The sequence below is a fragment of the Heterocephalus glaber genome, unplaced genomic scaffold (assembly GCF_053883595.1).
Source record: "Heterocephalus glaber isolate CG9 unplaced genomic scaffold, H.glaber_assembly_v1.0 deba00001729, whole genome shotgun sequence".
Lineage (NCBI taxonomy): Eukaryota > Metazoa > Chordata > Mammalia > Rodentia > Bathyergidae > Heterocephalus > Heterocephalus glaber.
In genome coordinates, this window is record NW_028258440.1 from 11,023,844 (window position 1) to 11,036,092 (window position 12,249).

General features: G+C 34.3%; 1 protein-coding gene across 5 annotated transcripts in view; it reads left to right on the forward strand.

Annotated features, from left to right (window-relative positions):
• Positions 1–12,249, forward strand: part of Tenm1 (teneurin transmembrane protein 1) — an 837,569-nt gene that overhangs the window by 657,178 nt on the left and 168,142 nt on the right. For all 5 annotated transcript variants that reach the window (XM_087199780.1, XM_087199781.1, XM_087199782.1 and 2 more), the window contains 2 exons: positions 2,163–2,309; positions 11,477–11,693. In XM_087199780.1, coding sequence (XP_087055906.1) covers positions 2,163–2,309; positions 11,477–11,693 — 364 coding nt within the window. The remainder of the gene's footprint in view (positions 1–2,162; positions 2,310–11,476; positions 11,694–12,249) is intronic.

A 12,249-nucleotide genomic window follows, 5' to 3' on the forward strand; every position in this document is an offset into this window, starting at 1 on the left:
TTTTATAACAGAAATGTTTTAAGAAAAAATATGCATGTGGGAAAACAAGGGCAGTGTTTTAGATTTTTTGATTTTTATGTCTTTTTTTTACTTTTGACAACCTTATTGAAATGTAATATTTTCAGAATCATACTATAATAATTGGGCTAAAAGGTAATTTGTTTTTCCAACATGTAAGAGTCACTTTTTGCCAAGTATAGAATGGACTGATAAGTATTTTTAAGTACTATTTTACTTTATCTTTTCATTGAGTTGTGTGCTGGTGTGTATATGTGTGTGTCTGTGTACAACACAGCCATACAATTATTACATAAACTAGGTTTGAGTAGACAGCTAAACTGTGCCTTTAACATAAGAATGGCTTTGTTTCTATTTTTTCCTTTTATTTTTTTTCTTTTCACCTTGTAAATAAGGAGAGGAAGAAGGGTTGGAAGGAAGGGAAGGGAATGGGGAAACAAGAAGAATCAAGGTATATTATGTACAGGTACAAATTCCCTATGATGAATGTGATCAAATTGTATCAAAAGAGTACCAATAAATTAATTTTATAAATACAATTTACAAAACATAATATATTTCTAAGTCCACACAAGGACCCTTTACAAGGGCAGAACTATCTCCTTAGAAGTACCTCATCATCCATCTCTCCAAAGAACTACCTTTGATAGAGAAAAGGAATTGTTCTGTCAGTTATTCTAGTGCTTTTCATCATCTCAGCTTCAGAATGAACACATCTTAAGTTGTCCCTAATATCTCCTTATCCATTGACTATCCATTAGAATAGAACTGGGTAAATTTCCTTCTCAAACCTATGTAATTGATCCTATGCCATGATTTGTGGATATTACATACATAAAACTTTTCATATTTTTAGCAACTGTCTGTCATTTTATTTCAAAATTTGTCTTCCTCTGACCTTCTGGTAACTGCTTGGAAAACCATTTGGAAGGAACACGAGGTTACTTCTACAGATTTTTACAAACTTATTTTTTCGCTTTTTGTACTTTTGAAATGTTCTTTCAAAGACAGAAAATGAAAAGAATCTTGATTGTACTATTCCCAGTAAAATCTAGATCTAGCCTTGTATTATTCCTGGGAAACTATCCAGAAGACACGTACTGTTATTGCTGTCTCTATTCATCTACTACTTATCACTTGGCACATGTACATTTACCCTTCAATAGAGGCTAACTCTGAACTACTGGTAGAAAGAGTAGGACATTTTAGAAATGATATTAAAGAAAAAGAACCAAGTATAAAAATAGACCATTGTCAGTGTTGGTGTCTTAGCAGTGGATAAGTCACTGACTTGATTGCAATATATAATGATTACATTTGTCATGGGAAGTAGGACTATACATGTACTAATAAAAATAAAATTTTCTTAAAGTTGCAGAAACATTATACTTTCCTCTTAACTATATTTTGCCTGTTATTCTCTAGAATTCTGAAAGTCTAAATCTGGCATATATTAATTCCATAAACATTTGCTGAGCATTTATTATTATTATTATAGGCATCACATTATGCTCATTTCCATTAGAGATGCCAGAGAAAAGTAAAAATTTCAATCTTTAGCTCTCAGATCAATAATAATCTTGAAATGCGGAATAGATGCAAAGCAACTGCAGCACATTTCTAAGGTACCATATGTGAAAATACTTAATGGTATGGTCTGAACTGTATACCAATATACCAAAGTCCTGAAACAACACATCCCAAGGAAAAAAATCTGCACAGGCACTATAGTGGTTAGGGAAAGCTTCTCCTCATAGAAACTGCATTTTCCCAACTTACTGGCCACAAGCAGATACAGCACCAAACATTCAGTTTTGATTGAGATGAGGAGATATGTGTTTTGAAAAGAAAGAAAAGACATTCCTTGTCCCCACCATAGTTTTCATCACATCTGCACTGGAAGTTGGGAATTGGGGGTAGCATTAATAATGCTTAATTGGCTCTCTAAGGAAAAACACTGCAAGAGAAGGAATAACAAGTTCCCTGGGAAGGTTCTGCAAGTAAGCAAGGTCCTCTTCCATTTATTCAACACCACATCTGAATGGAACCCAGATAATTAAATTCATCCCTGTAGACAGATACATCATTATGGCCCAATCTTTATCTGATGTCTCTGTGATTGTTACTCTCCGTTGTCTTTTCAGATGGATGCCCAGGGCTCTGCTTTGGAAATGGGCGATGCACCCTGGATCAAAATGGTTGGCACTGTGTGTGTCAGGTGGGTTGGAGTGGAACAGGCTGCAATGTTGTCATGGAAATGCTTTGTGGAGACAACTTGGACAATGATGGAGGTGAGCCACTTATAATATTTGTAAAAAGGAGAAATAGCCCGGCCTGGAACACAGTGGTAACTGACTTGGCCAAGAGTAACAATTAGGTATCTTTTTTGTATATTATATCTCACATAATTCTCAAAATAACTCCATGAGGTATCAGTTCTATTATTTTCCCTATTTATAGATAGTAAAATTAAAGCTTCGTTTGGAAGTGGAAAGTGACACATCCAAGGTCACAGAGCTAGAAAGTAGCTGAGTCAAGGTTCCAATTCAGGGCTGTGTGATTTCAGAGTCAGTTTTCTTCACTATTATATCATGCTATTGTGCTTGCTTCAGCAGCACATATACTGTATCATGCTACATCCCATGCCTACAACATTTAATATACTAAATTAAATTAATGTGTGACAGCTGCCAGATGTGGAGTGTACTTTGCACTATACACACAGTAAAATATTTTCTTTGTTATTCATTAGAACACCCACTTGTGTCTCTACATTGCAGCAACTCCTAATATCTTTCAGAAAACACAGTATTCAGACAATTAATGATAAAACTTTTTTTTTTTTTTTTTTTTTTTGGTACCGGGGATTGAACTCGGGTCCTTGAGCCTGCACAGCAGACGGCGAAACCACTGAGCTAAATCCCCAGCCCAAAACTTTTTATATCTAATTCAAGACCTATACTTGTTTTGTTTCTTATTGTTATTTTTATTGAGACATAATATTTGTACCTAGCTATAGGATATTGTACAAAACTCGCACACATGTATGCAGTGTATAATAATCATGTCTAGGTAATAAGTACTTCTATCTCCTCCAACATATATTGTTGCATATGTTGGGAATTTTCATACTCTTCTGGTTATTTTGAAATACTTCATAGATTGTTATAACTAATAGTTACCCTACTGTGATATAGAAAATCAGACTAACTCCTATCCGACTATGTTTTTGTACCCCTTAATTTAACTTCCTTCCATCCCCACTCCCTTCTTCTCAGTCTCTAGTGACCACAATTCCATTCCATTCTTCTATCAGATCAACTTTTTAGTTTCCATGTACATGATATTTTATAAAGTCACATGTGGCTCCCGAGCCCAGGGGAACTACTTCTATTTCACTCAAGCCAACCAGGGCATGTAATATATTGTACAATCAGATCTCAAAACAGCCCACATCAACTCAGGGTGAGCCTAAAACAATAAATCCTCACTTTCCCCATACTTTTATGCAAGAAAACATGAAATCAATAAAAAAATTAATTTCAGTATCTTAGCTAAAAATGAAGTAAACTATTAAATTTGACTCCTCAATTTTCCGTATTATTTAGACACTTGCATTCCTTGTAATTTGAATCCAAACATGACTTTTAAATCAATAAGGTAGGAGTTACAGCTAAAGCATTAAACTGGATGTAAGAGTTTCTCTGTTACTTACTTTGGCTAGAACAAACTAAAGTGGTGTTGACAATAGTATTAACACTCTAATAGGGTGGTAACAAGTATTAAATGAGATAATTAAAGTGAACAACTCAGAAATTAATAAACAACACTATACACACATATAAATACACACACAGAGAAATGACCGTTTTCTGAAGAGATTATTTACTACCCAGATAATTTGAAAACCAACTTTGGGAAAGCAGAGTGAGATTTTCAATTAAGTGATACTCTGACCAACTATTTTTATGGCCCTTCAAGACTCACTTTCCTTTTATTTCTTTCTTTATATGTCCAGTTTGCCTTCTCCTCTGCAATCATCATTCTTTGTACATCATTTAAGTATCAATTCAAAACACATCTCCCATGAAACCTCTGACATCCACTTCTTTAATCTCTCTGGTTGCTTATAATATGCAACAATCAAACACATAATTATATTCTTTTTTTTGTCTTGCTGTTAAGCACGATCCATGGCCCATAGTTATATGCATAATATAATTAATAATAACAGCACCTCACCTGTATTTAAGGTTTACTCTGTACCAGTAATGTGCTAAGTCCTTTTGTGAATTATTTTACTTAATCCCCATTATATAGTAATTACTAATGATGCTACTTACAACATAGGAAACTGAGGCAGAAAAAAGTTATTTGCTAGAGGTCATACGGCAAACAAACCAAAAATATAGAATGTAAACCTAGAGAAATGGCTCATTGGTATAAAAATAGAGATTTCTCAGTTGATATGTTGATGAAAAGGTTATCCTCAGAAAATACTTTAACAACCTATACAATTATAATTTCTGGCTTGAGCCAAAATTGAGTTGAGCCCAAGTAAGTTTTCTTACTTAGTAAAGTAATAAAAATAATTGAATATTTAATTACAAAGCATTTTATATCCTCAAGGTCACCTCAAGGCAGCCAAAAAGGTTTAATGAATAGTTTGGTTAAATATTAATGGATTATCAGTTCTCAGTGTCTGTGGTAAGTGGTACAGAAGGTACAGAAGATTTTACTGAATGTGTATTGACCTCTGAACATTCCTTGAAAATTGTGTATCTATATGCAAATTAAAAAACCAAAGACACTGATATGAAATCCACATATTTTTGTGATTGTCTTTAGGGAGCAGGGTGGAAAGCTCCTTAAGTGATTCAAGTACTGTTTTTTTCTTTAGTAGGATTAAGATCATATTGCTGATAGATATAGATTTAGTTTTACTTTGAAATAGAAAGGTAGATTGAATAAGCTCTGAACCACCCATGACTAAGATCTTGGGCCAATAATTCCATTTTTATAATGTTTAAATATTACCTCTAGCAATACATTAAATGCCCTTTATTTGGTGATCTCAGCATTCCAGCTTACCAGAACAGCTGGATTCATTTAGCTGAATATGATTAAAGATTAATATTTGCATAAATGTTTGTATATGTGTGTGTTTTAATTAAATCAGAAAGTATCAATTGAACCTTTTTGAAAAAAAGTGATCCTCATAAAACCCTTCCAATCAAAAAAAGTATCTCCTTCAAGAATTTGCTTCAAGTAGCTGCTACCTGATTATTCCATATTATAGCTGATACTTAAAGCATGGTGGGGTTTTTTTTGCATCTTAATCAACTTTGAATATTCATTAGTACTGCTGCTACTTCCTGCAGTTTTGACTTTAGTTACACTCTGATTCAGTACATTGAAACTCTTAGTAACTAATTGGGCTGCACAATTAGTGGGTAACACAGCTTCTCTCTAAGCTGCCTAAAAGCTCCTTGAAAAATGAAAATGAAATAAGAACAAGTAACTTTTGAATTTTTTTCTTAACATTCAAAAGGAGAACTGTCTTATTATAAGAACTAATTTCTATAGAAGTCACAAACTTATCAAAGGCTTTGGACTTATTTATTCTTTTAGTCAACAATTATCTATCATCTGCACAATCTTATGCTTGGAGGAGATAGCATTACGGTGACCACATTTAAATTTGTTAATCACATGTCCTAATTTGGAGTGTAGAAAATATGATCACTGTACATTATATCCACATATGAGTTGATATGGAAAAAAGTTTGAATAATTTATTAACTGAGTCAGAATAGCTAAAACAAAGAATAGTGATGATAACTATCAGACATTAAAGTATTTTAAAGCTAAGAATTAAAACAAACTGGCATTGCTATAATCAAACGCAATCAAATAAAAGCTCTGGAACACACTCAAGCACAAATAAAAATTAAGTGTATCATAAAACCAGGATCAAATATCAGTGGGAAAAGAGCCATCATGAAAACAAATAAAATGTTGCTAGGGTAACTATTAAGAAAAAATCTTAAATTTTCAATTCATGTCATATATCAAAAATATTTCAGCTAGATTAATGAGTTAGAAGCAAAGGAAAACTCAAATAAAATTAAAAGAAAACAGGTGATAGCTCTTACAGTGGCAAAATTTTTCTTAAACATAAAAGCAAAGGATGAAACCACAGTAGAAACGACATGTTAAATTTGACTTAGTGAATTTTGAAATGCTTTTACAATGTTTGGTGAAATTTATGTAGCATCCAATATCTAAATATTTGGAGACATCAAAATCTGCACCATCGGGTACAGCAGCCAATAGCCAGAAGTGAGTATTTGAATTTGTTAACAATTCAGTGTTTCAGTTACACAGTGCACAATAGCCACATGAGATGAGGGGCTACTGTATTGTACTGGACATCACAGTACTACAGCATATCCAACTTTGAAAAAAAGTTTTATTGGATAGTACTGAATCAGTGTTTAATTAAATGTTTACCTTTCAGCCAAACCTTTCACATAGTGTATTCAACTTCCATTTATACATTACTGCTTCTTGCCAAATATTGTACTGGGCACTGGGGAGAAAATGTTAAGTTTCTTCCTATGATGCTTATGGTCTAGCAAGAAAGACAGATATTAACCAACAAAAGAGTAATATATTTAAAATTGTGAAGAATGCTATGAAAATTTGAGGGTGCTGAAAATGTGTATAGGTAACTAACCATGTCTGGAAGTGGACAAAGGGAAAGATTGTTCCTGGCAAAGGAAGCAGCAGGTATAAATGCTTCTAGGAAGCAAAAGGCAAATCAATATTCCTGGAACATAGTAAGTCAGGGAGATATTAGTATGCAAAGATGAGCAGGGTACATATAGAACACTGTAAGTTTTGCAAAATATTCAGTCATCAAATAAAGTTTTCATTTTATTTACTCTAGTTATAGAGGAAAGAAAGTAGTCTCTGATGTTATGGAAAGATCATTGAGGAGGTTAAAATGATGTAGAATAGGAGGATTTAATTTTTTAAAAAAAGGTTTTTTCTCTAATCTTTGAGTATTTGTCCAAGCTTCTCATGTGCAAAGTCTTCCAGTGGTCTATATTCATATTCATTGGCAAAAATCAATAAGTTAATTGCCTAAAAGAAAAGGCTCTTCCAGGAATTACTCTTCATAAGAAGTCACCATTCATTAAAAGTAATAGCTATTTGCAAAGCCTCTTCGTAGTATAGTGTTTCTAGATCTAGAAAACAGCACCATGAGTGAGTTATGCACACATATAAGCTCATGGATCAATGAACTTCATGTTTTAAATGTCACCAGCATACTGCAATGTTTAATAAATAGGAAAATAAAAGAAAAGGAGCAATGAATCGATAATATTTGCTCTACTTAAGAGCCAGACACCAACTCCTCATTTACTTTTGAAATTTGGTTGTACAAAAGACCTACCATCAGAAAGCATATTCCTAATTATTCTCTTTTAATCATACTCTCCTCATTTCCAAGCAACCTGTTTATTAAAGGATTATCACTTAGTCATGAGAGCATAAACTGCCAAGTGCTTCCAGATGCAACCGACGGTGGAAAAATCTAAGCTGCACAAATGAGTTCACCACTCTATGATTGGGCCTGACATATTATCTATCAACTAAGGCTGGTGATACTTGACATCCATCTGCATACTTTGCAGTGTTGAAAATGAATGAGAAAATCCTTGAAATAAAAGTGGATAATGAAAGTGTGGTATCAATGAAGAATCTATTAACATTATTTTGATGCATCTGTTCAGCAATTATTAATCTCTAGGCAAATTTACAAGTGTCATAGAAATAGGACTTTTAGGGTTTGGCAAACCCTGTCTCTGTTCTGAAAAGATTAAACTTCAATCTACGCCCTGTACAATAGGGACACGTTCTCTATCAGTAAAATTCAATGAATGAAACTTTCTGTAGCATTAGAACTGTATCCATCTTATTGGAATCACATAGGAGTTGCATACATGACAACCTAATCAAACATAGTTTGCAAAATGAACACATTCAAATAAACTGAATGTGCTACAAAGAAGTCAAATGCCCTCTGGCCAGTTTGAAGGCAACTTCAATAAAAGTGAAGTGCAACACTTTAAGCTGCCATTGCAGACCATTTGCACCTACCTGTAGGACTCTATACCTAGACAACTTACAGTCAGTATAAACCAGAATTGGGTATAATAGCAATAATTAATATTTATCAAATGTCTCTGCTAAGATGATGCTGCTGGATGTATGACTCAGCACGTAGTCAGAATACTGCAGGTTATTATGATTCCCAGATTATTTATAACTGTGCAATCACATTTACCCTACCTTTCTTTATTTGTAAAATGAGGATGATAATATTTACCTAACAATGTTATTGTAGGGTATAACTGAAGTAATATGTGTGAAAGTACCTACCACGTGGCAAATATTAACTAATTTATTCATGGTTCCCACTTCTTCAGGATACCCTACCATGAACCAGCTGTTTATTTTTATCAAGATGATAATATGAGTGCTGTTCCCAAAGGTTACATATGAATAAATTCATTTTGGGGATTGAGTTATGGGGAAAGTCATGAAAACATGACTTTCTCTTATATCACTCATATTCCCTTCATTCTCTTCTTCAACCAAGAGCACACATCCAGTAGACAAAAATTTAATTGTGATGACTTGATCACATAGCAAGAAAATGTAGTCCCTAATCTTCATGAGCATCAACTGAGCCAATTGGCATAGTCCCAAATTCGTTGGCAAAGCTAAGATCAATGGTTGCCATGTTCAGCCCTTCATGACAATGTAACCTCCTTCTTTTCAGCTACTTTTAGTTTTTATCCTCTTAAAGGGGACAGGTCCTAAAATTAAAATCAGTCAACATTTGACACTTCCATATCTGACACTCTGAGCTTGACTGTCAGTATGATGCCACAGATTCCAATTCAGAAAAATAAAAGAACTGTTAATAACCAAAAATAAAAACCCACACACATTTAGTGTGACTGTCATTTGCACTTCTATGTAACAGTCTACACATACTGTACAAGGTGTTATCTAATGTGATAATTGGTAAGTAGATCTTTGCCCATATGTTGGCTTTGCCTAAGAATTATAATTTAGAGGTCACATGCCATTATCGATCGGCTTGCCCGTGGCCTTTCTAGATTGAACAGAAGACTTACTGTTTTCTCAGAAAACAGTATCTCAGAGGGTCAACTCTGTATAATAGGCAATTGCTAAATATGAAACATCACCTTGGGATCTATAGTTCATACCTAGAGGAGAATGTGAGTCGTGATTTTGAATTCGTTCTATGTTTAGCTTTAGAATCCAATTTTGAAGATCATTTTGGCATTAGTATTTATTTAAAATCTATTTCTTTTCTATAAGTTAGAATTGTGTGGTTGATAGGATGAAGCCTGTGAATACTCAATCTGACTATTACTCATGCATTTGTTAATATTTTCCAGGCATGACACTAGGTGCTTCCACATATATTATCACAATGATAACAAATTCACTTTTCAATAACAAGGTACAATAAAGGTGACTGCCCATTTGAAAAGCAGTTTTCCATTATTTAATGTGTTATGTACCAATTCAAGGCATCAGAGAGTTCCTTTAATCAAGCTGGTATATATGCTAGCTTTTCAGTGTATCCAGATGTTTAATTAGCAGAGTAAAGACGTAATGTGCTAATAAGAGGCTGAGAACAACGTACTAGAGGGAGGGGAACAGTAACATCTAAAATCTATTGAAAATCTGTTAATATAATTTTCTGAATGAGAGAAGAGAGGGAAAGAGAAGGAAAGTTTTTTTAAATAAATCCACACTCAAAAGTTATCATCAGTGAAAACGAAATATGTATATGGAGAAATATGAATATACTGAACAAACAGGGAAAGCAAGAAAAAAAGCAAACTGCATTTTAAATCAAAGTAGTGTCTACGGTACAGAGAATTTGAAAGGACCACATGTGGGGAAAAAAATTTCCTGGGTGCCCTAGGGCTGCTGTTCCAAATGCCTACTCTCCTGGTGTTCCTGGCTTTCATCGCCCCCAGCTGTGGTACATATCCCTCCAGCTCGACAGGAACAGCCAAATGGGGGAGAGAGAGCAAGCAAAGGAGCTGCAGGAAACCAGTGCCAGTAACTCATCAGCAGCACTAAGGGGCCAGTGATCCATCTGAACCTCCCTATTCCACTGCAAAAAAAAAAAGATTAGCATCTTAGTATTTACCCTTGTTGAACAACTGAATTAGAGCCACTTGCCTGCCTTAAAGACCTTGGAAGGACTTTAACTTTTGGCCTATTAGGTGTGAGATGAAGTATCCGTCTGCTCAGTTAATCACTCCAACTCCTTCTCTTTGCATGACACTCTCTTATAGTACTGTACTTCTTCCATTTCACTAGTGTAAGAGTTGGCTCTCTGCACATACCTATTTTCCTAAGCTCTGAGCACCTAAAAACTTTACCTCTCTTGCATTTAACACAATATTTGACACCCATTAGATCCTCATTAGTCTCCCTTCCTCAAGTAAACCCTAAGCCCTACAAAATTTTTCCATCAAACAGTGAAGCCTTTATATGACTTTCTTGTTCATGGTACAACAGTGGAGTCAGAAGTCTGAAGGAAATGAAGTCTCAGAAAATGAAAGAGTACTCATCACATTCACATAATTCAAGTTTAGCGGTAATCATATGAAAAAACAGCCACAGCATAAGTAAATCTAGCTCCTTCTACAAATTCCTTAAAAAATTGTTCTGCAACTTCAGTGTGCTACAGAATCATATTCCTTGGCTCTGTAGAAATTCTGATTCAGTAGGTGGGGCTCAAGCAAATGCATATTTAATAAGCTTCACAGGTAAATAACTGCACCTCTGAAAATCACTGCCCTAGATATTTTGTCACCATAAAAATCTCAACTTCTATTTCGGGAATTACTAGCAGACAACACTGTTGGGAAATTTTTTTTAAGAATACAAACATATTCGAGTCGGTAAGTACTTGTTAATTGTATGTTCACAGATGTACAATGTGAGAGGAATTCAAAAGAACTACAAGAAATAATTGCTGTTCTGAAGGAATAGTCTCAACAAAGAAGGTGGAAACTTGTAAAGAGTGGTACCTAAGAGAATATTCTACCTAAAAGCTGAACTGTAACAATATAAACTGCATTCTCCAGCTGATAAATGCTGGAGAATTTGAAAAACAAAGATTTATGAACAAAATAGTTTTAATTTCTTGAAGTGCCATGTAAAGTCAATGAGCTATAATTCATGAAAAACATGCAAATTTGACAGATTATAAACTCAAAATATGATTGGTTATCTTTATATACTATTTTTTCTCCATTTCATAAATTTTAAACTGTGCTGCTTCTCTTGAAACTAAATATCAATGTGGATTTGTTGGGGTTTTTTCCAGATGGTTTGACTGACTGTGTGGACCCTGATTGTTGTCAACAAAGCAATTGTTATGTAAGCCCTCTGTGTCAGGGCTCCCCAGATCCTCTTGATCTCATTCAGCAAAGCCATCCCATCTTCTCTCAGCACACTTCAAGACTCTTCTATGATCGAATCAAATTCCTCATTGGCAAGGACAGTACTCACGTCATTCCTCCAGAGCTCTCATTGGATAGCAGGTATATTTATTTATTTATTCATTCATTCATTCATTTTTTATTCATTATATTGCTACATTTAAGGTATAAAATATAATGACATTCATCATTGGAAATTTGCACCTTTACATAATCTCTCTTGGTTCTTATTTTTTCCCCATTTCCCTGCCCTGCCTTTAACCCCTCCCCTTCTCCCTATCTACAAAGACTTTGTTTCCGTTTCTTCATTGTCTCATATGAATACCATTCTCTTCTTTCTTTTCCCCTACCCCTCTCATTTGTGCTTCCCTTTGCACCTTTTCTTTCTATTTCACATTATCTATTATACCTTTTAGTCCTTATTTACACTTTCAGTTTCTCACATTAGAGAAACTTCGGTATTTACACAAGTGTGTTCTATTTATTTCACTTAAGAGTATTGCCTCAATGTGCATCCATTTAGCTATAAATGTCTGTAGTTTCTCTTTCGTGATGGCTGAGTAATACTCCATTTTATTAAAAATCCACATTTTCTTTATCCAGTCTCCAGCTGATGGGAAATTGGGTTGTTTCCAAGTTTTAGCTATCAAAAATTGTG